Source organism: Phocoena phocoena, chromosome 2, assembly GCF_963924675.1.
Source record: "Phocoena phocoena chromosome 2, mPhoPho1.1, whole genome shotgun sequence".
NCBI classification, from domain to species: Eukaryota; Metazoa; Chordata; class Mammalia; order Artiodactyla; family Phocoenidae; genus Phocoena; species Phocoena phocoena.
Genome location: NC_089220.1, coordinates 119887383 through 119914567, shown reverse-complemented (window position 1 = coordinate 119914567; position 27185 = coordinate 119887383). Strand labels below are relative to the sequence as shown.

Genomic DNA, 27185 nt, shown 5'->3' with positions numbered 1-27185 from the left:
TGCTGGCTGGGGACTGGGAACCAGGCCTGCGTGACCAGCCCCTTTTCTCCAACAGCTATGAGTCACAGGCTCCACACACCTGAAATCCAAGTGTCCAGGCCCTTCCTTGCTACAGAAAGCACTGCATTGGATTGATACTGTCCGCTGCCTCCGTCAGGCAGCCACCATCAGCGCAGGCTGGGGCAGCACGGGGGACCGCACACCGCTCTGCCTCGGGCCTGGCAGGTGCGGTCGAGAGATGTGAAAGTGCCCCGTGTCAGCTACGTTCAGAGGACAACGCCTGGCGCGTGCGAGGCCCCGGAAGGTCCTGATTCAGAGACGGGTCTAATCTTGTTGCACCGGACTCCTGACCACATCTCACTCAGTCTCCTGCCTCCTCCTCGCAGAACCAATCAGGGCACTGCAGGTCGACACTCCTTGGAACCGCTAGTCTGGGGAGCTTATTAAAATACTGGGGCCCCAGTCTAGAGATGGGGCCAGGGCATCTGCAGTCCTAACAACACCCACAGGTGATCCCGCCGCACAGGGAACTCCGGGTCCAGTGGACGCAGACTTCCTGCGGCAAACTGACAGGAAACTGCACGAAAGCCACTCGCCAGGTGGCGCTGCAGGAGTGCGCAGGACGGCCCGTATCCAGGCCAGGCCCACCACCCCTTGCGTCTCTGCCACCCGGCAGCACTGACGACCCACACAAAACTGTTAGGGGCTGAGCAGGATGCCCTCCACACGCATTAGCTGTTGGAGTGAAGTTCACTGAACGCCACTCTGGTCATCTTGACCCGATGTGAGATTAACAAACGCTCTCAAGGTTCACCCCAGGACTCGGCATCAATCTTTCACAGGCAAACATTATTCTTGGATATCCTATTATTGTTGATATAGCAATAAGCTTGAAAACATCTTAAAAATCTACTTCCCAAGTAAAAGATCCTAACGATAGTGGTGATATCCAAGGAAGCCAGGTGTGGCCTCAGCCAGCACCTTCTCCCAGCGTCCACCTCCCTGGTCCCTTGGCCTCACTCAAGAGAACCACAGGGGAATGGTCCTCCTTCCCCCCTCTCCGGCCCCACACGCTCTCCTGCCACAAAACTCTGGCAGCCCCGGAGCCCTCAGCCCCTCCTGGCTGACCAGAGGCCTGGACGCTGCCCAACCACCTCTCCCTACCTCAGCCAAGGAGAGAAGCCCTCCCTCCCCGTCAGGTGAGCATATCATGGGCGGGGGGGGGAGGGTGGGAACTGGTGTTTGTCAAGTAGGTTGTCACCCATCAGTGGATCAAGGAATCAATTGAGTGAGTCATGACGAGCATTTTAAATATGCAATAGTGTATTTAGAAAATATATCAGAGGGTACAGCACAGATCTTTGGCAAGCGCTGGAAATATTTCAACAAATTCTTTTGTTTCAGTTACATACACTCCAGTACGTGTGTCCTAGGTTGTGAGATAAAATGTTCTTATTATGGGTGGCAGTCAACAGAGTTTGAAAAACATTAATAAGCTCCAAATGTTTCTCAGTCAAAGGACTCCTGTGGTTTTCAAGAGGCCACAAGTCTGCTGCAGGGATCCATTCCCGTGCAGTACGGGCAGCTCCCAGCACCTCGGCACAGCGAACGTTAGCGCTGCCTCCGTGGTTCGCAGGGACGTGCGCCCTCACTTGCCCAATCAGCAGCAGGTCCACAGAACTCCCCTGGAGAACCCAGCCTTGGTCATCAGGGCCAGAGCAGCTGCCAACTGTAGTTCAGGGGACACACGGACGAGGGTGGCTCAGAACAGGCAAAAAGTGTGTGGCTGGGGAGTGAGGGGGTGAAGAGATTCCTGAACGCTCAGCTTCCCAGGCCAGAAAGCCAGGGGACTTGGAAGTTCAAATTCCTTCTCCACCCCCTTCAATCTGCCCCCTCTTTTCTGTCTCTGGGGGCACCTCGCTGCAGGCTACCACCTCTCTCGCCGGGACCCCCTGGGCTCCTGCTGTCAGTCCTGCTCCAACCTGACGTGCCCTTTTGGTGTCTAACCCTGCAGGGACTTCCCAACACTCAGGATGAAGCACAAGGTCCTGGGCAGAGTCTACAAGGGCCTTAACAGCCCAGCTCTGCTCCCGCCCGGCCTCGATCCCTGCCGCGCCAGCCCCACCCTGGCCGAGCCACTGCGGCAGTTCCCCCAAACACGCCGCGCGCCCACAGCCCTGCGAGCACACGGCTCCTGAGTCCCTCTGCCCGGGCTGCCCACTCCCCACCACCCCTGCCTGGCCCAGGTCACCCGGCCTTCCTCTGGCACTTGCCCCATCCCCGGGCTTCCTCCACCGCAGCTCTGAGCAAACCAGGCCGTAACACTTCCCCACAAGTTCTTCAAGGACAGGGCCTGTTCCTCATCTACCATCCTCAGTGCCTGGCAGAGGGCTTGCCGTGTGGTTGATACTCAGCAGGTGCTCACCAGACAAATAATGTGCTTTGGTTGCGGGGATTCGTGTTTGTTGAATAAAGGATAAAAGCATCTTTCATCTTAGTTCCTCCCTAGTCTCTGGAGGCCGCTCCTTTCCCCCTTTTCCCTGGGAGGAAGCGCCCTCTCTCACCACTGCACACCTGGGAAGGCTCTGGGTTTGAGACGGCCGGGACAGTCCGTTCTCAAGGAAGCAGAGGTCAGGATCCCTGCCCTCCTGGGCGTCTGGGGATGCCCCCAAGGACTCACCTAGCGTCAAGGATAGTGCGAGTGAAGTAACGGAGATACTTGAATATGGACATCGAATCTTGCAATTTCAGGATCTCCTCTTCCTTGTATTTAAAAAGTGCCAGGGCAAAGCGGAAGATAACCTGTGGAAAGGACAGGGAAATCTATGACTAGAGAAGCACCGTGGCTCCAGGCACCGGCTCCAGGGATGGAAGGCCTCCCTGGGCCCTGGGAGCAGCCTGCACGGCCTGCCCTGGGGCAGACACTTGACCTGAGGTGCAATTTCCACCAGTGCCTTTCTTAATAGAAAAAAGGTTTCCACTCTTTGGTGGTTTTCAGCAACACTTCAGCCCAAACCAAAAATTTCCTTAAGGAGTAGAATCTTTGTGGAATCCTTCCACATTTAGCTCACATTTCTAGTCAACAGGCTATATAGAACTAGAAATAATTTTTAAATTAAATCAAAACCAGGGTCCTCTGATTCTGAAACTCTTAGAAAGCTCCACCTCCAGAGGCAGTTTTTATCTCACCTACTGAAACTAGGGTCTGAATTTCTGACTTCTGAGTATGGTGAAAGAAAATAATTTTTTTTTTCTTTTTTTTTCTACTGATTTGTTTCTGGGTTGCTGCGTTGAGGCCAGAGGGCATGGACTCCTGGTGGTCCTACAAGTTCAAGCAGCTTTGGAACAAACTGCTTCGCCCACATGTAAGGGCACGGGCTGGCTTGCACCAACCTGAACTTTTTCTTATTTAGAAAACAATGTTTACAGAGATTAAATAGATTATCTCTTAACATCCCTACCTGTGGCCCAATAGGGAACACTGTTTAAGCCCTGGTTGAGAATTCTTTTCAATAATGACAGAGTAGATTAAAAAGTTGATAATGTACTGTACTGGACAGAGTGTGAGGTAATATACACACTCAAACTTTGCCGGTGGGAGTAGAAATTGGTTAAGGCCCTTCCGCAGGGCAGTTTGGCATTCTCGATGAGAACTACAGGGTCCTTTGGTTCTGGATTTACCCTGGACCTATAGCACTTCCACTTCTAGGACTAAACCTAAGAATGCACTTGAACCTACAGAAAGACAATTATAAAGAGTCACAGCTGCAGAGTCTGACGTGGCAAAAGACTGCAAACAGCGTAAGTGTCCATCATCAGGGGACTGTTATGTAAATTTCTGGTTCATCTGTAGAAGGAGATACTACGCAGAGTTTAAAAAAAAAAAAAAAAAAGAGCCAGATCTATATGCCCTGATATGAAACTATCACCAATAAATAATAAATTTAAAAAACATATTTTAGATATACATAAAATACCTTGAAAAAAAGATACAGTACATTGAGAAGAACGGCTGGGAGACGGGGGATCTCTTTTCTACTGCACGCCCTTAGTTATATGATTTGAGTTTATCATGTGTTACTCACGAACTGATTTTTTTTAAACATAAAACAGATTGGGTGGGAGGCTTGTGGGCAGTAGGGCCCTGAAGTTGGCCCCCCGAGTCTGCCCCTGATCCTCTGTTTGCTCTGGGCCTCTACGTCCTCATCCATACAGTGGGGATAATACCGCCATCTGTTTGACAGAAGCTGAGGCTCAGACTGCAAACCATCAAAGCCCCCATGCCTGGCACAGGGTTTGGCAGAGACTCAATGTTTCTGATAAACGAGCAAATGACTGCAGCTTCCTGCGACCCCAGACCAACCTCCAGCAGCACCTGGTGCTGGGATCACTCTGCCCCTCGGCACCCTTCGTGCCTCCCAGCTAAGCCGGCCACTCTGCTGCCAGTGCCACTGCCCATGGAGGCATGCAGCAAGCAGACCCACCTTTGGTCCCTCGTAAAGGAAAGAGTCCCATATTTTAAAGAGGATGTCACTAACGACGCTATCCACAAACACCACCAGAAACCAGTTGAACGTGATGAGGGTGTAGTCCACTTTGTACTGTTCAAAGTGGGCATGCAGTCGAGGCAGCTTCTCGCTCATGAGGTCTCTGAACACCCGCTGGTCCACCTGGAGAGGGAGCAAAGGGGAGAAGCGTATGGGGGCTGCCACTGCACCGAGCAGGCCACCCGGGGCCCCGGAGGGGCTGCAGGCCCATCGCCACACACAGCAGGGTAGCTGTTCCAAGTGCGTGGCGGGCTCACCCCAGAGCGGACTGCTCCGCACCCACGCTGGGGTGAGCCCGAGAAGCAGCTGGCCTGGCACACTGCAGGTGCTCACCAAGTGCCCCCTGTCATCCTTTCCACAGGGTATGGGGGTGGGTTCTGTGGCCTGAAAGCCACTCCTGTACTCAAAATGCCCCATGAAAATGGGCTGCTGCAGAGCCGGTGGCGTAGTCGGTCTTGCTAATCCACGTGGAAATACAGAGGGTGCTGCTGCAAAGGGCCATATACCCGAGTCCCGGGCCAAAGAGGAAGTGTGATATCACCACATCCATTCAGCAAATATTTACTGGGCTGTGTGGGGCAGTGAGGGAGCAAGGACTCCAGAGTCAGCTGGACCTGAGTTTGGTTCTCAGCTCTACCACTTTCTAGCCGGGTGGCCTTGGGCAGATTATGTTCTGGACAGCTCTGTGCCTCACCTGGAAAACAGTTAATGATCTGTCTCTCCCAGGGCTACTGTGAAGATTACATGAGACTTAGGTAGACACATATCAAAATAGGTGGCTGTTACCCCTCCATGCTCTGTGTCAAGCAGGGGCCAGTGCTGGGCAGAGAGTTGAACCAGGTTCAGCCCTGACCTCTAGGAGCTAAAAGACGAGTGGGGAAGCCAGATGTATGGACTGTTACGATAGCTGTGGCCACCAGGGCTTGGTTAAAGATGTGTTTACAGAGCATTACAGAGCCCCGGACGGGTCCCAGCCAAGCCTGGAGGAGAACAGCCCTGCGGTGGGAGCACAGGATTCTGGGCAGAAGGGGTGAGAAGGACGCAGCTCAGCCCGGCAGAAGCACCAGGTCCCTGAGGGGCAGACCTCACCTACAGGCCAGGGGCTTTTCCAGCCTTTGTCTGTGACCCACAAGAAAATATACATCAGCCATCACCTAGTCTGTGTGCACAGAAGAGAAACAAACTCACAAACAACACTTAACCTCACGAAGTAGGACAGTTCTACTCTATTCAACTTGATTTGATGAAAAAAAACAAAAAAAGCTAGCGCCAATCCCGATTACTCGTGTTTGAAAAACGCAGCAGGCAATGAAGGAGAAGCGTTAAGAGGCTTTAAGCAGAAGAGTGATGTGGTTGGATTTGTACTTTAGATCCATCTCTCCACCTGAAACAGGGGGCCAAGCTGAGGGGGAAGCAAGGCCCCATGGAGGCCCCACCACACCTGGGGCAGAGGTGATGAAAATCTGAACCAAGGAAAGGTGGTGGGAGGAGAGGGGCACCTGGATCAGAACTGTGTAGAGGTAAAGTCTGTATGAACCTACGGACCCCTCTGCTGTCAGAGGTCAGGAAGAGGGGTGCTCAGAATACACAGGCTTCCCACAGGGGCATGGAGAGGGCAGAGTGTGGTTCCCTGAGGCCGGATCATAGGAATGAGGGCTGGGCTGGGGGAGACTGGGACATGCTGGTGCCCGAGGGGCATCTGCAGCAGGATAACTGCAGCCCACCAGAGACCCGAGGCTGAGGCTCCAGGGCCTGGGTGGAGTGAGGTCACCTTAGGTGAGCAGTGAAACCGTGAGAAAGAGAGAGACCAGCAGAGAAAAGCAAGCCACAGATGCACAGTGGGCCAAAGCCAGGCCGTCCAGGAACGAGAGCGCAGTGAGGAAGAGCCAGCTGCACGGGAAGTGTATCACCTCCTTAGCGTTCCCTGAATGGTACACTGTGAGGGGAGTGTGAACCGGTACAACCATTTAGGAGAGCAATCCGGCAACACCCAGGAAACGGGAAGCCTCACCCTACAGCAAGCCTACTCCTAGGAATGGATCCCAGAAAAACCTGCCAAACTCTCACCTGCATATCAGTCAAGATAAGATAGAAGATGTGATAATTCTTGGGATTACTGGGATACTAAAATAACTAAAAACAATCTAGATAAATGTTAAAATGACATTTTAAAATGTCCTTTTTTTAGGATAATCCAAAACTTTGAAAATATCAATTGTTTATCCTTTGGGGAAGGTTTGCTTTTTAAAAAAAATATAGAAGGCATTATAGTCAAAAATTTTTTTTAAAAAAAGAATGTTACATAGGTTCAAGTAGGTATCATTGGTTGAAATTTAAAATTTTAAAAGGCAAAGTAACTTAAAAAACTAAAAAACATTATTTTTTACAGAAATGATTCCAAAGCATTGTAAAGTCACCCTAGGGTGCACAGAGGATAAAATACAGGAATCGTGGTTGGAAACATACATTTTTGTCCAGTTTGCTTTCTGACTAGAAGAGACAAAATTTTGAAGATCTAAATTTGCTGAAATGAAATATAATTAAGTTTTCTTGGAAGACTTAAAAAACAAAAGTATATAAGAAGTTATAGGACTTCCCTGGTGGCGCAGTGATTAAGAATCCACCTGCCAATGCAGGGGACACGGGTTCGATCCTTGGTCCAGGAAGCTCCCACATGCCGCGGAGCAACTAAGCCTGTGCACCACAACTACTGAGCCTGCGCTCTAGAGCCCATGAGCCACAACTACTGAGCCCGTGTGCCTAGAGCCTGTGCTCTGCAACAAGAGAAGCCACCACAGTGAGAAGCCCGCGCACTGCAACGAAGAGAAGCCCCCACTCGCCGAAACTAGAGAAAGCCCGCGTGCAGCAACGAAGACCCAGTGCAGCCAAAAATAATAAATTTATTTTTTTTTAAGTTATAAAACCATCCCATAGTGTGCAAAAAGCATCAGTCTCTCACCTTCTCACCCACATCCACTTCCCACCTCTGTAAAATTCTGATAGGTGGACCAACAGCTGAAAGGCAAGTTGTAAAAGCATCCCACGCATGCATGTGCGGTAGCCACTCTGACAGGCCACTCCTAGACGTCTTCTTCGGTCAGTTTCCCTGGAGGCCCAGCTCCTCCCACTGGGCAGGGTCAGCATCACTCACTAGTGATGGGTCTTCTTTTCTGCTGGTGCTATTCCATCCCTCAACATTTAAACAACGACTACATATTTGCACACACTTCAGGCTTAGCACTGGCCAGGGCTGGGGACAAGAGACAACAGGACAAGGTGCTACTTTTAAGGGGTTATAAACGGGCAAGGGACACAGACAACTGACCACTGGACCAAGAGATGGCGATGTGATGCACTCTGCCCAGAGGGACTGGGCTGAAAGTGCCTGAGAGGAAAGGACCAGTCAGCTGGCCTTGAAATGGGAGAAGAACGAGGCACACACCTCTCCTCCCAGGTAGGTGGCAGATGGTGTCTCGTTCTCGAGGCTGCCGGGTGCTCGGCAGATGGCTGGCGTGGGGCAGGCTGCCAGGGACACTTGCTCGGGCCTCTGTTCAGCCCCTCTCCGCTCAAGAGGACGTGGAAGGACTGTATTCATCTCTGTGTCCTCAGCGCCTAGCGAGGCCCTGGCGCACAATGTGCACTGAACTGACGGAGAAGCCGCTGAGCATCTGGACTGCAGCGCAGCGTTAAGGGGCTCAGGCACTGGGCTCTGGCAGGAGATTCGCAAAGCACAGCGCTGGGGGCTGACTGCACACACAAAGCCATCCACATTCTACGAGTGGCCTTATGCAATGTCCATCATAGGAGAATGGTTAAATACCTCAAGTCCATTCACCCAATGGAATATTACAGCCACCAAATATGATGGTTAAAAACTATATAACTGTATGAGAAAATGCTCATGCTGTCATGTGAACCAACCAGGATAATCAGTCTCTCAATCTGGATACCTAAATGTATTGGGAAAAAGTAAAAAGGAAATATATCAAAATGCTAACTGTGATTCTCAAGCTGGTAGGATAACAGGTGATTTTTCGTCTTCTTAATATATATTTCTGTATTACCTAACTTCTGACAGCATCTATTACTTTTAAAGTCAGGGGGAGGGACTTCCCTGGTGGCGCAGTGGTTGAGAGTCCGCCTGCCGATGCCGCAGAGCAGCTAGGTCCGTGAGCCATGGCCGCTGAGCCTGCGCGTCCGGAGCCTGTGCTCCGCAACGGGAGAGGCCACAACAGTGAGAGGCCTGCGTACCGCAAAAAAAAAAGAATCCACCTGCCAATGCAGGGGACACGGAGTCGATCCCTGGTCTGGGAAGACCCCACATGCCACGGAGCAACTAAGCCTTTTCCCCTACAACTACTGAGCCTGCGCTGTAGAGCCCGCAAGCCACAACTACTGAAGCCCACATGCCACAACTACTGAAGCCCGTGCACCTAGAGCCTGTGCTCCACAACAAGAGAAGCCACCGCAACACGAAGCCCTTGCACCACAACCAAGAGTAGCCCCCGCTCGTCACAAGTAGAGAAAGCCCACACACAGCAACGAAGACCCAATGCAACCAAAAATTTTTTTTAAAAACCCTTAAAGTCGGGGAAAATGTCTCTTTAGAGTTTACATTTATGTTGATGTGACAATGTGAGGCAAACTTTATCTTAAATTCACATACTTAAAATAGGTCTTCCCCTTCTGCCTGTAATAACAGCATTAATAATAATTTTATTGAGTTTTTACAGTGTTCTAATCATATTAAACTCTTTTAATGCATCATCTGAATTCAACCTCAGACACTCTATAAGAGGAGAATATGACACTCATCTTACAGACAGGGAAACTGAGGCACAGAGATGTTAAGTGATGTGGCCAAGCTCCACAGCTCCAGGACAGGGCCTGTCTTCCAACCCGGCCATGTAACCCCGAGCCAGGCACACTGAGCACACCGAGCACTGATGTGCTCAACCACACCCCTCAGTGGGACTAAGAAAGATCAGTGCTTCATTCTTCTCATTCAGAAACAGAGTCATCTGAAAATTTTTTTTTTTTTTTTTTTGCGGTACACGGGCCTCTCACTGTCGTGGCCTCTCCCGTTGCGGAGCACAGGCTCCGGACGCGCAGCCTCAGTGGCCGTGGCTCGTGGGCCCAGCTGCTCCGCGGCATGTGGGATCCTCCCGGACCGGGGCACGAACCCATGTCCCCTGCATTGGCAGGTGGACTCTCAACCACTGTGCCACCAGGGAAGCCCCCATTTGAAATTTTGAAGCTACTAGCTTCCAGGTGTCCATGAACATATAAAACTTTCTTTACTGACCTCTTTATTCGCACCTGACTGTGCCAGCTGCCTCTTCCCGCTGCTGTTCATTTCCTACTACTTTACCCACTATTTTAACAAAAACTAATCTCTAGCTTAATTAGCAAAGTGAAGCGATCACAGGGAGACCAGATGGGCTTCTCCGGGATCAGGTGACATCCATGTAGCTGGGACAGGAACCCAAAGGAAAGCCCACTCTGTAGGAAGGGCAAAGCTCACCCTCCTGCCGTCCTCCCACAGCACTCCAAGAGGCAGTGGCGGGGCAGGGGGAGAGCTTGGGCCCAGAGCCACAGATGTCTGAGGCCAAACCCCAGCTTGGGCTCTCCGTGGTGGCACCTCAGGCAAGATGCTTAGTGGATTTGATCCTCAGTTTTCTCCCAAGTAAAATGGGGATAACCATACCTCCACTCACATGGCTTTGTGCAGCTGTGTGGCTGCTAGCAACGGGCCGGGGCTCCCTTTCCCTGGGCAAAGAGCTCACGTGAATTCAGACACTCACTTCTGGGTGCGAGAGACACTAAAATGAAAGACAGGGCTGCAGCCCTTAAGCTGGAAGACAAGCAAGCACGCAGGACGACCCAGGATGATAACCACTGTCACCGAGGCCTGGGCCAGAGCAGTGGGAACGGGAGCGGGCCCTGAAGTCAGCTTTGGGAGGCAGGAAAGTATCACAGAGGAAGGGGCACATGAGCTCAGGCTGAGCAGCAGCTTTCTAGGGAGGTAAGCGGGGCAATGCCGTCTAGGTAGTGGAACTGTGTACAAAAGTACACAGAGAATGGCGTACCACCAGAGGACAAGGGCTCCATCACAGGGCATGCTGCGCTCCCAGCAGCCCAGCAAACGGGCAGGTCAGGGTGTGGAAGGAGGCTGGGCTCTGCCCGGAAGGCGGGGGGTGGGGCGGGGGGTGGTGAGGACGTGGCTGAATCTGTGAGTGAGGCGGACAGAAGGGCTGCGTGAGTGAAGGCAGGAAGAGAGGAGATGAGGCAACTGCAGTGATGCAGGAGAGGGGATGGTGACTTAACAGTGAGGAGCGAATGAGAGAACCGATCTGAGAGCCGCCAGGCGGTGGCAGTGATCAGAAACAGCAACTCCAGGGACACAGAGAGAGAGGAAGGAGGGGTGCAGGCTGACTCGAGTTCCTGGCCTGGGGAACTAGCGGGTGAGGGGGCAGTACAGGTGGTAACAGAGGGCAGTAATGAGGATCCCTCCAGAGGCAGAAATACAAATAGAAAGTAAAATTCAGGGCTCAACTAGGCAAACAGAAGCCACGCTAAACATTTATAACAGGGATTTACCCAGGGCAACAGTCACACTGGTGACGGAAAAGCTGAGAAACCAAACAGTTGATAGTGAGGCAGTCCAGAGGCCAGGGCAGGAAGCCACCCCCAGGCTGGAGCAGGGAGGTCCCCGCTGGCATGAAGAACCCGCCAGATAGGAGCTGGCACCACGGAGGAGACAGTCACCGGCAGAGGCAGTACCCAGGACGGAGAGGGAGAAAACTGCCTTCAGCTGCCGCGCCCCCCTCTGCTGGCCGACACAGGAGCTGGGAGACGGCCTGCGGGCCAGCTGTCCGGACAGGAGTAGAGCAGTGAGGGCAAGGAGTGGCTGTGAGCAGGCAGGCCAAGCACTGGCACGAGCCTGGAGAAGAGGATGCCACGAGGACAGACACGGGCACAGCTGCGGTCAAGAGAAAAAAGGCTCTTGGGCAGGACTGGACCAAATGTCAGACACAGGAGGAGGGCTGCCAGCGGGGAAGCAGGGAAAGGCCATTACAGAAGCCAGTCACGGCAGCACCCCCAGCCCAGCAGAGGGAAGAGATGCCCTGGGCTGCAACGGCCAAGGGTCTGGTCCAGAATCAGGACAGTCCCAAGTGGAGACAGAACCCCCGGACTCTCCCAGCCCACATCATCCTACCCGCCCCCTGGCTTCAGACTCCAGGCGTGGTGGGCATGAACTGTGCTTGTTTAGATCTCCTGCTGTGGGCAGTACTGACAGCCCCAGCGCTGCCCCTCTGGATCCATCACCACATTTGTTTACAGAAGCCATGTCGCCCCCGCTGCTTCCAGCCAGTGGGTGAGCAGGGAGGGCGCTAATGCAGCCCGTTCCCACTGAGATGTGTGCACCTTTAACAGGTTACGTTGGCTTGAGGACGCCACACGGGCCTGGCCAAAACCTTCTCAGAACCTCACAGTAGGCTGGGATTTTTCCCACCTACCCAAACCTCCTTCCTTCCCCTGGTCTGGGGGTTCACGGGGCCTTTCCCAGTCCCTCCCCTAGATCCTTCACAGGTCTTTTTCCTCAGAATCTCTGGCACATCTGCTTCTGCCTTGGTCTCCACTTCTTGGAGAACCCAAGCTAACACACCAAGCTCCCCAGGCACCCCTGGATTGTGACTTAGCTGGCCAGGCAGGCTGAGCCCAGAGTAGACAGCGCTGAGCAGTGACCACAGAGCAGGTCTGCAGGCCTGGTCTGTTTCTCTCTGGATGTAGCAATCACTCTGCTGGCTTCCAGGGCACTAAGTGAGCCTGACCTGGCACTTGCTCACAAGCAGCCCAGCCCAGTCTCCAGGGCAGGCCCAGCCTCGGTGTGCACCTTGTTCAGGGGTCCACACACGTGGAGCCTCCCCCGCCAAGGCTTAATTGAGGTCACATTGCAGCTCTAATTCTACAGGTTTTTGACTAGAAGCACAATATCTTTAGAGGTACCTGGGATCCTAAAAGAGTCTTTGTGTAATAGTCTCGAGGCATGAAAACTTCCACTATGGTGACTAGACACCAGAAAGCGTCTTCTTGTTCCAAGTATAGGAGGGCCACTGCCACCAATCTACAAGCAAACGGAGAACAAGGTGAGCGCCAGCCTCCTAGCCCAGACGCGGGCAGCCCGGCCCGTCTTCACAGAGGCCTCTGCGGTATGCCGCACTCTCCCACGGCCACAGCAACTTCTAGTTCTGCAAGAAAGTACACTAAACGAGCGTTCCCTGGCGAGGGTGGCATTTCCTAGTTTGAGAAGCAAAGCTGCATCCACATTCCTTCATTTGGTTTTTGTTTAAAGATGATGAAATTGTTTCCCAATGAGCAGGCAGCCTCATTTTGGAAAATGTTTTCATGCTAAGATTTTTGCTAAGGCAGCTAATTCTTCGAGTTTTTTGTTCAAGAAGTTCCAACTAATCCTTTTATGCACAAAAAAATCCAGGGGTGAATATAAGGGGAAAAGAACACATGATGGTTTAAAAACAACTTTCTTGATACCAGTCTACTTGAAAGGGGCTTCAGACAAATGAATCACTGCGGTGGGGCTTTCTCAAAGAACTGCATCCACAGCACACACGTGGGGTGGGAAAGGGGACCGTATGTATCACCTGTTACGTCATTCACAATAGAAACTTGGGTCTGGCTAGTTACATGGTCACCACTGAGCGGTTACTCATCCAGTAACCCCAGGTTTGGCTCTGAGCGGGCATTCAGGGCAGAAGGCTGAAAAGGAAGAGGCAAGAGAAAAGCCCCCCTCTACATATCCAAGAAGCTCTGCTCGCGACATGAAGCTTCTGTGCATCACTTACAGAAAACCCTAGAGTCACTTCTCAGAATCTGTTTTTGTTTTCTTCCTTGGATAAAATTATAATGAAATCTCAAAAGGTTAAAAAAAAAAGAACTGGGAAGGGGATGCTTTGAGTAGGCATGAATGAGATGAAGAGTAGAAAGGTTACAACAGGTAGAGATGGACAGGGAGAGAAAACCAGGACATGCACAGCACCTGCGGACGCCAGGAGAAAGGGTAGAGAGACTGAAAAGAGCAGAGCCTTTGACGACATCACTTTTAGTTAACTGATGTTCCAGATGACAGGCCTGAATCACTGAGGAAAGGCTAGCATTCTTCTGCTGAAGTTCTGGGTTCACAGTTCTGTTCGCATGTACAAAATAATGTGGAGAAAAAAAGTCCAGTAAAACGGTTAAAATTTAGAGGTCCTAATGGTGATGGTACGGAGAAAGATTTAATTTTCTGGAAAGTCTCCATATGTGTGGAACAGCTGATTCCATGACAATGTCAGATAAATGGGGTGTTGCTGCACCCCTAACAGGCATGCTCGAGTCCTCGCCAAGATCCCTTAAGTTTCGGAGGTTTTTAGCTTCCAGGAATTTTTAGACTGAGTATACAGTGTGAACTGTGCATTTAAGCAAAACAAGGCTGCTTTGTTAGGCAATAACTTATTTACAGGCTTTTTTTTTTTTTTTAATGGGGACCATCGAGGAGCAGCCACAGTCCCTTTTACTTTCAGGGCCCAGAGAGGGCACCCTATCCTGACCACCACAGAGGCAATGACTTCCTGGAAACCATTGGTTTCAGGTCTTAACCAACTAACATTCCAGTTTAAAAGCTTTTCTTCCTGCAATACTCTCATTTCAGATGCAAATAGATAGCCCTTATCTGGAGGTCAGTATCCAGCACAGATGAGGATTAAAAAGGCCCATGAGCTGCCACAATAAACGTCAGCATTCAAAACTCAATGCATGCACTTGACTTAAGGAGAACTGCTAAAGATGGCACACGGAGCTTCTTCATTCTTTGTCCATATTTCTAGCAAGCTTGGTTACCTACTTTGATTACACAGAGGAACACAAAAGGACTCTAATGACAGCAGCAAAAGTGCACCAGCGAGGTAAGAGACAGACAGGAGGTAAAAAGCAGCCACAAGCACTCAAAGTCCAGTGATGGGGAGCAGCTCCATGGAGAACAGACCTCAGTACCTCCCGTGGCCTCATCCTGGTGCATCTCAGCTCAGAATGAGGAGCCTGGATCATTTAGAGAAGAGGAGAGGCTTTTCAGTGTCCTCTGCCTATGGAAGCAGGGAAGTATGCCAGACCTGCAGAAGGCTCTCATCTAAAAAAAAAACAAGTTTGGGCTCTTCAAGGGCTAGGTTTAACCAACTGAAAAATTGTTTGGGGCAACCTCTTGATTGACAAAGATCCTGTATAAACAAACAGTGGCCTTGTTTTCACATCAAGCATTATAAATGAATGATAGCAAACTTCTGATCAAAACCTGAGTGTGGGGCTTCCCTGGTGGCGCAGTGGTTGAGAGTCAGCCTGCCCACGCAGGGGACATGGGTTCGTGCCCCGGTCTGGGAGGATCCCGCATGCCGCGGAGCGGCTGGGCCCGTGAGCCATGGCTGCTGAGCCTGCCCGTCTGGAGCCTGTGCTCCGCAATGGGAGAGGCCACAACAGTGAGAGGCCCGCGTACCGCAAAAAAAAAAAAAAAAAAAACCTGAGTGTGATGAGAACAACAAGGAATCAAAATGATTTCTCATTTTGTTGTTCCAAATAGTTTGACTTTGGTGTTCTTAATATTGGATTGGCCAAAAAGTTCATTCAGAAAACCCGAATGAACTTTTTGGCCAACCCAATACTTTCCAAAAGCATGTCTGTTTCTCTCAATTATTCTAGAATTGGGGATACTGCATAACTAAAACTAGCTTACTGCAGCTATTGATATTTATTTCCCTTAAAAGACTGGTTTTTCTTGGCTCACCAGGAGGAGGGGAGGGGGCTGTCAGGCAGCGCCCGGAGCTACAAGTTATCTTAACAGCAGAGAGGAGACCTCGTGGGCCAGGCACCCACCTGTTTAGACCTTGGCAGTAGCCAATGTCTGGATTCCGCCAGGAGAAGGCGAGCAGGACATTGCGCAGCTTCTGTATGCCTTCCGAGGTGGGGCACGAGTAATGTTTGTTGTTGGGCAGAGTCCGCAGCAGGTCCAGCTCGATCTGCTTGGAGGCCGGGTTCTGTTTCTCCAGAGCCTTCTGAAGCAAGGTCTGGAAGTAACCAGGCTTAATGCTGTCCTTGAATTTCCTGGTGTGAAGGTCCACACACCACTTCCACACCTTGGAACGGTGCTCGTGTGGAATGCCCGCACGGATCAGGTTCTTTAATTCTGGAGAGCACATCATCTCCCTGTTCACTGTGCTCGCAAAATAGTTTTCCCACTTGACGCCAGTGGAAACCTCCTGGTTTTCTGTGAGGTAGAGAGTCTTCAGGTCCAATGCTCGGACTTTGGCGACCAACTTCTCTTCCTCGTCATCCTCTGGGACAGTCCTAAACCCATAAATGTCATATTCACTGTTGAGAAAAACAAAAGAAAAAATTAAATGATGCAATGTGGCAAAAAGGCCAATGAAACAGAAAAGAGAACCTAGAAATCTACCCGTGTGTAAATGGCACTTTGATATATGACCAGGCATTTCAACTCAGTGAGGAAATAATAAACTTCTCAATAAACAGGGTGAGAATAACTGGCTATCTATATGGGAAAAAATTACGTTAGATCTTTCCTTGATACTATACAGGAAAATAATCAATTCTAGATGGCTGAGGCGCTAAATGTGAAAAGCACAAAAGAAAATACAAGCAATACTGCAAATACAAGGCTGATGAATTTGGCTACATTAATATACATGTGCATGTATGTTTATATAGCCTACATACACACATCCCTAACACTTACGCTCGAAGAATGTTTTAAAAAGTGAAAAGACAAGGGAGAAAACATTTGTAAGATATTAGGGATGACAAAGAATTAAGAATTCTTTAATTCTTAAAAAGAAAAAGAATTATTCTGCTGTGGTAGGTAGAATAATGGCCCCCAAAAATGTCCCTGGAACCTGTGAATATGTCACGTTACGGCATGTGGAATTACAGTTACAGAACTTAAGACGGGGAGATTATCCTGGGTTAGCCGGGTGGGACCACAGTAAACACAGGAGCCCTTAAAGTGGAAGAGGAAGGTAGAAGAGTGGACCAGAGATACGACAAAGGAAGAAGAGGCAGGAAGGATGTGAAGTGGGAGAGAGGGCCTGGACCCACGGTTGCTGACTTTGAAGATGGAAGAAGGCGGCCACAAGCCAAGGAATGCAGGTGGCCTCCAGAAGCTGGGAATGGCCACACCTGACAGGCAGCAAGGAAACAGAGACCTAGTCCTACAACCAGAAGGAACTGTATTCTGCCAACATCTTGAATAAGAAAGGACACAAACTGTCTCCTAGAACCTCCAGAAAGGAACGCAGCACTGCTAATACCCTGACTTTCATCCAGCGAGACCATGCTGGGCTGCTTGACCGACAGAACTGTTGCATAATAAATATGTATCACAAACTTACTGGCTTAAAACAATAATTTGTTATGGCAGTCATAGAAAACCAATACAAAGGCCTTTCACACACTGCTGCTGAGTGTGTAAACCTGTACAAGCACTTTGGAAGTCAGATCTAGCAGAGCTGAAGATGTGCATTCCCTACAGGTCAGGAATTCCACTTCTAGCCTACACCCTGGAGAAACTCTCTCACGCAGACACACGGACACATGGATACATGTACCACGATGTTTACTGCACCATGGTTTGTAACAAGGAAAAATGGAACCATTCTAAGTGTTCACCATGACAGAAGGAATAAAAATGTGAAGCTGTGAGGCAGGTAAAAAAAAATTCTCAGGAGCTACACGTATCAACCTGTATAATTTCAGAAAACAATGTTGAAAGAAGTAAGTTGCAAAAAGGTATGAATACGGTAGGATTAGCATATTAAAACCTGTCTTCAATTAGAGGTACATATTGAAGTGTTTAAAGCTGAAATGACATGTCTGATACTTTCTTTAAAATATTCCAGGAAAAAAAAAAACAAAAAAAAACTTTGGAAGGGAAGGGTACGAAGAAACAGGATTACCAAAATGTTAATAATTGCTAAATTATTGGGTAACAGGTTGCATATGGGGGTTGTTATATGATTCCGTCTACTACTTTGTATGTTTGAAATTTTCCATAATGAAAAGTTGAAAGTAAATCAATATACACAGCCATTGTTCTAGTCATACATGAAGTTTGAAAAGATACAACATGAATAGTAAGAGCCTAAAACACAAGCAGGAAGAAGACGTGGTGCCCTCAGGGCAGACTGCTAGGCCACCCTCACGGGAGTCCCCCGCCACTGCGGACGCAGCACAAGCGCACAGCATGGAGACAGCGCTCCTGGCCTGGGAATGGGGCTGCCCAGTCTGGGGCCACATCCTTGCCACTCACCATCTGTGTGACCTGGGCAAGTTACATCACCTCCCTAACCTCAGCTTCCACATTTTCTGAGCAAGGATAAAAACATCTGCCTGGCTGAGCTACGTTAAATACAGGCCTGCACATAAGGCCCTTGGCACGGCTCCCGGCACACAGGCCTCCGTAAGAGTTTTGTAACTGGCGTTGGTCGCAATCTGAAAGCATAGTTTTACCTGTCGACTGAGTAACATGGACAAGGCAGGCCAGTGCTGTAAGCACAGAGAAGGGAAAGAGTGGGTCAAGCTGAAGCCAGGCTTCCCCTGGGGCAGGGGTGGGGCTGGAGAAGCTGAGCCACAGCAGCAAGCAGGGCCTAGGTACAGGGCTGCAGGGGCAAGGGGGCGGAGACAAGGAGGGGACTGGACTGAGTGGATTTGCAGATTTCTCCTTGAGCCAGTATTTCATGAATCTCAGTTTTAAGAAACTAGGATATGACGGTTCTTAATCCAAGATCCATCACAGGCTTCCACACTCCATGATTTTCTGAAAAGTATATGCAATACTGTGTGTGTGTCCAACTGCATTTTGGGGCCAAGGGTGTCCACGGCTTGTATCAGACCCTCAATGAGTTCTGAACCACTGAATCAGGTTACCCAAGTGTCCTTCCCTTACAGAGAAGACCCAATTTTCCACATAGGGTCCCCCCTGGCTTTCAAACTACCCATGGGTCCAGCCATGTCTCTGGAGAGGGTTCTACTCCTAGGAAGACGGGCTCCTCTTGCAGCAGGACTGGCTACCACCCACGTTGGCATGGTACATGGCAGAAAGGTCTCGGAATGAAAACTTAGGCTGAACCCCAGCTCTGTTACTTGATTATTACAGCAAGACTGATGACATTATCTGTTCTAATGACTGGACGGTCCTTGTCATGAGCATCAAACGAGACACGGAGAATTGTGTAGAGTTCTCAATGAATGGCTACTGCTGTTGAAAGAGGGGCTTGAGAAATGGGTCCCACTATCCCCAACAGCCTCTAGCACCTTTACCTGACGAGATGAGGTTTAACGAATGCTTGCTCCGGATGCTCCGGGCTCTCAACCTGCAGAGCATCCTCCAGCAGCTGGGCTATGACATCCCGAGAAGGCCCCTGTTCTTCTGAGCAAACTGGTGTCTTCATTTCTTGGAGCAGTATCAAGTATTTGCTTTCTATCTGGCAGAGCTTGGCTTCCAGGCTAGAATACTACAGAGAATGTGGTAGTTACCTCCAATCAGACAGAGACACAGGAAGAGCAATCCTTAAGTACCTCAAGCAAGCAAAGAATGACAAGCCAAGAACCACTAGCAAGCGAGCCAGAGAGAGACTGTATCAAAGACAAGAGATGGGGCTTCCCTGGTGGCGCAGTGGTTGAGAGTCCGCCTGCCGATGCAGGGGACACAGGTTCGTGCCCCGGTCCGGGAAGATCCCACATGCTGCGGAGCGGCTGGGCCCGTGAGCCGTGGCCGCTGAGCCTGCGCGTCCAGAGCCTGTGCTCCGCAGCGGGAGAGGCCACAGCAGTGAGAGGCCCGTGTACCGCAAAAAAAAAAAAAAAAAAAAAAAGACGAGATGAATTTATGCCACAGGCCACCTGTCTTATTTAAATGGCCCACATGGGCCCCGTCTTCCTTCTAGGGGGGTATGACACAGAAGTACTGGTAATAAGGCCTCTGCATGTCAACACACATATCAGTTCTGGACAGGGTTGAGGTGAGCAGCAGAAACCAGGCCACACACCCATTACTGAGGTCAAGCTGAGTGCCACTTGGACACGAGCCCCAAGCAGCCATCCCATGCAACATCAATACTTTCCTAGGACGCTGTGACCCAGAACTAGCTCTCATCTGCTACCTTATCAGACAAATCAATACACCCCTGGAAAACATGCAGGAACAACGTTTGGGAAGATGTTCTGAGGACTGTTCAAAAGGTATATGAGGCATACAACAGCTGCTGACACAGTGTCTCTGAGCTTCATTTGATTGTAACTGGAAAGTCTGTGATGTCTCTACACCCTGCAAAGCCCTTTCCCGCCACAGTCACATCCAACTCTCAAACCAACCCTATCAGGTTCACAGAGGGGGCATCACCCTCACCATCCCCATTTATAGATAAGAAACTGATTCACACAACTCAGTAGCATAAATCAAGATCCAAATAACCTTAATTTGGGGGAACCTTAGAATTGTATTTAATTTTTTTTCTGTAAACTTCATTATATGTGTGAATAAAAGCCACCTCTCAGGACATTTCTATTTGTCTTCATCATGAAGTGAAACTAAACACAGTGCTATGCACTTTATATACTTTCAATATAATTTGGTATCAATAACCACACCCTCCAAGCATGTGGGTTGAACTGATTTTAAAGCATGTCCATTTTTAAATGGTTTCTGAATCATACCTCCCACCAGATAATAGAATATAACCATCCTGACCCACCTTTGCCATCAGATCCCTCTCTCTTCTTTCTGCATTTCTCCGTAGAGCTGAGAGTTCCAAGATTTCCTTATTCAGAAATTTATTTTGCGTTTTGTACCCCTGTAGATTATCCTGTTGCAAAAAAAAGGTCCATCAATTCACATTGGTTGAATGTTGATTAATTATTCTATATCAGCGGTCCCCAACCTTTTTGGCACCAGGGACCGGTTTCATGGAGGACAATTTTTCCACAGACCGGGGGGTGGGGGGATGGCTTTGGGACAATTCAAGCACTTTTCATTTATTCTGTACTTTATTTCTATTATTATTACATTGCGATATATAATGAAATAATTACACAACTCACCATAATGCTGACAGGAGGTACAGCTCAGGCGGTAATGCGAGCGACGGGGAACAGCTATAAATACAGATGAAGCTTCACTCGCTCGCCCACTGCTCACCTCCTGCTGTGCGGCCTGGTTCCTAACAGGCCATGGACCGATACCACTCCGTGGCCCAGGGGCTGGGGACCCCTGTTCAATATAAGTAATATTTTGCTGCCTCACCAATCAAATAGCCCTGCTAAGTTAGAACAAGTTCTAAGGAAATGAAAGCTGATTACCAGACCCTTTCTGAGTAAACTTTGCGGCTACCCTTGGCAGTAGAAGGTAGGCAGGGACTACTGCTGTAATGAAGGAGATGGGGAAATAAATTTATTTAATGGTGGAGATTTTTCTCACCTGTCCTTAGGAAAAGTAAGTAGGACTTATGTCCTAAATCTATGCAAATATTTTATCTACCCACATTCATTGGGTACAAAAGGTAATGCCTTACATTCATTTTGTTTTTTAACTAGAGAAACTGAACAAATTTTCTGTAGATTCTCATTTTTACGTATCCAGTTTATGTGGAAGAGGCTACACACATACACAAAGCCCTTACCTAAAGAATTACACTTAATAATGAATACCTATAACCTACAATGTACAAGGCACCTAAGAGAACATGTTCCTCAACTTTTTTACATTAAAAAATTTCAAACTTATGAAAACGTTGAAAGAAAAGTACAATAAACACAATATACCCTTCACCTAAATTTGCCAATTGTTAACTTTTGCCACATTTACTTTCTGTTTTTAAGAGAACATCACAAGCCGGTGACACGTTCTGCCAAGTCCAACTAAAAGTTCAGCCCTGGCAGAAGCGGGTGCCATACGTGACCTTCAGCCCTTGACACCCTGAGCAAGGCAAGCGAAAGGGAACCTTTGAGACAACTGTGGCAGTGATTTCTAAATGCTCCCTACCAAATTCAGTCTTTTACAAATGTCATTTTCCCCTACTCTGTTTGAAGTTTTCAAGGAATTTTTGATCCCTCAATCACAGGAGAAACTGTTCACAACAGCTCTAAGAGAAGGCCAAGGGTGGTCAAGAAAGGCACTGACACCTGTGCTGTCCCAGGACAGAGACCATGGCCCCTCCCCAGAGATGTGTCCAGAGACATGCCCCAATCTCCAAACTAGAAGCCACCATGGCGGTACACAATCTCCCCTGAAAATACCGAAGAACTGAAAATGTTCCAACGGTCCCTTTGATCGCTGACACCTACGGAGCACTTGCTACGGGTTACAGGTGCCCTGTGGTCCTCGATCCCATTTAAACCTCACAGCTCTTCAGCAGCCACTCTCGTCATCTCCACCTCCTAGGTGAAGAGCTGAGCCACGGGGAGGCTGCACAACTACTAAGTGTCGGGCTGGGAGCCAGGCCTGCTGCGCCCTTGGCCCAGGTGCTTGGCCCCTGACGCCCACCTGAGCTCTGATATGCATCACACCTTCTCAGTCTCAGCAAGACCGCACGTCATGACAAGCATTGAAGACAGGCGCTGTCAAACCCCAGAGGAGGTCCACAGACTTCCTTTTCTGATCAGAAGCCTGATGTTCTCCTTTCTCCTGGCATCCTGAAGCTCTCATATTTGGAAACAATGAGCAAACATGTTACTAAAAGGCAGGCTGATTGAAGGAAGGTGAGCTAGAGGGCAACAAAAGAACACACTGGGCCATGACGGCCAGAGACTGAGCAGCACAAGCTGGGTCGAGGGAGCAGGACACCACAGTGTGCCATCTGTGACTTTGAGTCAAACTTTGCCTTACCGTCTAAGGAAGCCCTGATAATGTATCTCAAGGATTCTTTCTCTAAAAAGGGAACCCTCTTGCACTGTTGGTGGGAATGTAAATTGATACAGCCACTATGGAGAACAGTATGGAGGTTCCTTAAAACACTAAAAATAGAATTACCGTATGACCCAGCAATCCCACTACTGGGCACATACCCTGAGAAAACCATAATTCAAAAAGACACGTGCACCCCAATGTTCATTGCAGCACTGTTTACAATAGCCAGGTCATGGAAGCAACCTAAATGCCCATCGACAGACAAATGGATAAAGAAGTTGGCACATATTTATACTATGGAATATTACTCAGCCATAAAAAGGAACGAAATTGAGTCATTTGTTGAGACGTGGATGGATCTAGAGACTGTCATACAGAGTGAAGTGAGTCAGAAAGAGAAAAAGAAATATCACATATTAACGCATGTATGTGGAGCCTAGAAGAATGGTACAGATGAACCGGTTTGCAGGGCAGAAGTTGAGACACAGATGTAGAGAACAAACGTATGGACACCAAGGGGGGAAAGCAGTTGTTGGGGGGGGGGGTGATGAACTGGGTGATTGGGACTGACATGTATACACTGATGTGTATAAAACAGATGACTAATAAGAACCTGCTGTATAAAAAAATAAATATAATAAAATTCAAAAATTAAAAAAAAAAAGGATTCTTTCTCTAGAACGATGATCACAGCAAGTTAAGACTCTATGAGGTGCCAGGTGCCCTGTGAGGACTTTACATGGAATACCTCTTTTAACCCTTACAAGACCCTATGAGGTAAGCGCCATTTCACAGATGAACACTGAGGCAGAGAGGTGAACCAGCCTGCCCAAGGTCAGAGGTCATGAGTGGTAAAGCTGGGTTTGAACCCAGCCAGGTCTGACTCCAGAGCCCATGCTCAGTCTAAACCGCCACCCCATACTGGGACACATCCCCTTCCTCATTGATGTTTATTACAGTTGTGTTCTGCTTTTTTGTTTTTGTGCTTTATAAACTAAGCTCTGAGCTCCAGGAGGACAGAGACTGTATACTTTGTGTGGAGTACAAAGCCCAGCACATGGCTGACTGGCTGAATGAATGAAAGAGTCCCAAGAAGGAAAAGCTGTACGCATGAAGATATTCACGAAATAACAAATCACAGGAAAGAAGACAGAGGCTGAGTAAGTAAATGATGACAGAGTCAAAAGATGGACAATCTGGAACCATTAATGATAGCAATACAGAAAGTGCCTGGGTTCCAAGGCTGAATGAAACAAAAGTCTATCTACTCCAGGAAATGGAAGAATTATGTAAACATGGAAAAGGCCTGGAAGGAAGTGTGGGAAAAATATTTAAATCACTAGGGTGGTAAAATCCTAAGACCAATATGTGCTCCTGCCTCAAGATACTACAGGAACAGAAAGTGACCACATATGAGACCAAAAAAAGAAATGTTTCTAAAAAGCAGAAATCTTTACAGGCACATACACTGACTATAAAGCAAGACACTGAATAGTAACAGTAACAACAACAAAAAAGATACCTTCCCCCCACCAAAACAGACACAAAATTTTTTTTTCCCCACCCAGACATTTTAAATTTGGGGTCAAACGAAGAAATCAATATAGAAGCCATGCGGTATCTAAAAGTGAAGGACAATGAGATTCTTCACTCCAATTCTCCCAGTGCCACCGCAGAGGAGGCACGAACGTGACTGCCTCCTGCATGGCCCAGGGGATGCCCTGGCAATATCCGGCCCAGGTAGAGCAATGTCAGAAAACATGAGGTCACCAAGCCGGGCAGGACTCACTCAGACGAACAGGTCACAGGGAAGTCCCCTAACAACCTTTCTGCCTCACCACTTAACCTCACTCTTGTGGAATTCTGGAGCCACAGACTTTATAAATTAAGCTGAGAAATGTTGGAGGAAAAAAAAAAAAAAAATGTCACCCGCTACCCCACAAAAAGAAAAGGTCGAGAAGTCTAGTTGTGATCAGCTCCATCAGTCGTCTCCAAAAGGAGCTGTGTGGAGCCACAACAACAAAGCCACACACTCCCCTCCACACCCTGGCTCGGCTACCCGGGAAAACACGCTCCCCACGTGTCCCCCACTGCCGAGCACTGGGACCTGGAAACCGAATGCCCTGGTGTCATTCTCCAAACACTATCAAGACAGACGTGCTCGCAAAATATAAAATTCAGTTGACCTTAAATAAGTGGTCTTAAAACGTGTATCATTGATGGGATGTATATTTAGGGTCAGTACACTCTAAGTTGCATATATAAACAAAACCAAATTTTACAGGCAACACTAACCAGGACCTCTTTTTTTTAAAACACGGCTCTTTTTGTAGTAGATATAATTATAAAGTAATGAGATTGAGGGTTTTGGTGGTGTTTTTGCCCTTTTGGTCCTTCTCACCAATAAATCCTTCTGGCCTCATATATCTACTGGGTGCTGTCACTGAGAAGCTGTCACCATGGGAGACCACACACATATTCCGACAAAGCTGCCATTATTCCAGTGTTTTAATTTCCATTTTGGAATTATCTTTAAGGCTCAGGCATGTCCATCAGGCATGCAATCTACTGACACTGCGTGACAGGTACTACTAGTCAGGAAGCAGGCTCAGTAACAACCTCAAAAGTGGCAAACCTTTGCCCTTCAAGGATAAACTGCATTTGGGGGGGCAAAACATCCTCGGTGCCACATTATTTGCAAAAAGTGGGTAGCCAGGTGAGGAAGACTTTGCGGCCAGGTGGGACCGACAGCTGCAGAACTGTGTGGGGTCAGCTGGGGTCTGGGCTACACCTAATGCCTCATGTCCTAGGAGACACTTCTCCACCTGAAACTTCTCCAAATTGAGAACTGGTTGCAGCAAAACTTTTGGGACCCTCGCTGTGGCCTGACTGACAGTGGCCCAAGGCCATTCAGCTCTCCCCTCGGGACCAGCACGCTTCTCCGCGGGCACAGAGTCAGACTGCCCATGCCCCCAGTAACGCTCTTCCTACCTCATCAGCTGGCCACCACCCCAGGTATGATGGGGAGAGTCACCTCCATTTAGGAACCAGCCTCCCATCCCCAGGGCCACTGGGACACTGGGAAGAGAGCTCTGCCCTCCCTTCTGAGTGTCAGGACCCTCCTGCCTTAGGCATGGGGGGCACTGACTCTGGGCAGGCCCTCTTCCCTGGCGTGCTTGGGAGCCAGGGTCTGCTTTCCCACCTGACCCCACACTAGCTGTTGGGAACAGTGTTCCCTCACCTGGCCCCCATTATGTCCTGAGGCGGGCTATGCAAATGATGGTGTGTGCATCCACGCACAGAGGGGGCAAGAAACAGCCTCTGTAGATTACATGGAATAATGAAGTTCTAAGGGTGTATAAACAGAAAGAGAAATCACAGCTGCCTGAAAGCAAGGGAGGGGAAAGATCTGAAACTGTTCTGAGCTATGGCGACACTGACGGGCTGAGACTTTCATTTTCCAAGGAAGCTTCTTAGAAACCTAGTAATTATCTGACCGGAAGTCCTGTGACACTTGTTTTTTTAAAAAAGGCACAGCTGCTCTGCTGTCATGCCAAATTAGCTCACTGAGGTTAGCAGCTCTAGAGTGACATCAACAGACAGGCTGTTAGCGGGTTTTGGATTTCTTGTCCCAATAACAGGGGCCCACGCCCTGCTCTTACTTTCAGTCGGTCCAGTTCCAGCTGGTCCCTGGCTGTGGGGAGGGCCACAGGAGAGCTGGGCATGGAGGTGGGAGAGGATGCGCTGCCCTCACACTCGCTGAGCTGCCGGGAGAGCTTCATGATGACCTCGTCCTTGGCCTGGATGGTCTCCATCAGCATCCCCAGCTGCTCACTGAGCTCGCCCACCTTGTTCTTCAGCGTCCTTACTTCCTGCTGAAGACTCTCTTTCTCCTGGTTGAACCTCTCCAGCTGGCTAGTGAGGCCCAGAATCTGGTCGTCCTTCTGGTGCAGAAGCCCCAACGTGTCCTGCGGGACCCCCTCACAGAGGCGGCTGCTCGTGAAGTACTTGTCGTACTGGGAGGACCGCACCGTCTGCTGCAGGAGCCGCACGAGCTCCTGGGAGCCAGGGGAGGATGGAGTGGGGAGCAGGGGCGGGAGAAAAAGCAGAAGTCATGGCAACTCTGCATGGAGCAACCATTGGTATTTGAGCAAATGCAGAAACTTTACTGGAAATATTTTAATAACCAACTTCCTCTTCAAGGATCTCAAAAATAGAGAAGGAAAAATATTTATTCCATAAAGGCTGTCTGTAGAGAACAATAATAGGAAACAGGAAATAGTGGATAGGCAGACTGCAATTAGCAACGGCTCCCAGTAAACATTCATCTGTATTAAAAAATCTGAGGTCTAAATTCACTGACCTGCTGAGGAATTAAGTATAATTAGGTGTGATCAGCTCAAAAGGAAGCTGCTGTTTTAACAGGATGTGGAAACTCATTTAACAACTGTTCATGGGCCTTGGGCTGAAGCTATGCTCAGAGAGATTTGACGTCAGGGCAGGCGTGGGCAAGGTGCAAACAACACCCTCCCCGACCCACTCTGAGGGGTCTTCACTCTCGTCGGAGCTTCAAATGTCTATGAAAAAATGACCAAGCAGAACAGCAGTGCCTAGGTCAGTGGCCGCGGCAACATACAACTCTTAGGGGAAAAGCACCTTCTGGGAAATAATGGAGTCAG

At 49.1% G+C, this 27185-nt stretch overlaps 1 protein-coding gene across 3 annotated transcripts in view; it reads right to left on the bottom strand.

Annotated features, from left to right (window-relative positions):
* Positions 1–27185, bottom strand: part of TBC1D2B (TBC1 domain family member 2B) — an 84853-nt gene that overhangs the window by 1524 nt on the left and 56144 nt on the right. For all 3 annotated transcript variants that reach the window (XM_065871435.1, XM_065871436.1, XM_065871437.1), the window contains exons 6-12: positions 26169–26564; positions 20357–20467; positions 18927–19120; positions 15468–15962; positions 12558–12675; positions 4485–4670; positions 2681–2802 (exon numbers count right to left, since the gene is read on the bottom strand). In XM_065871435.1, coding sequence (XP_065727507.1) covers positions 2681–2802; positions 4485–4670; positions 12558–12675; positions 15468–15962; positions 18927–19120; positions 20357–20467; positions 26169–26564 — 1622 coding nt within the window. The remainder of the gene's footprint in view (positions 1–2680; positions 2803–4484; positions 4671–12557; positions 12676–15467; positions 15963–18926; positions 19121–20356; positions 20468–26168; positions 26565–27185) is intronic.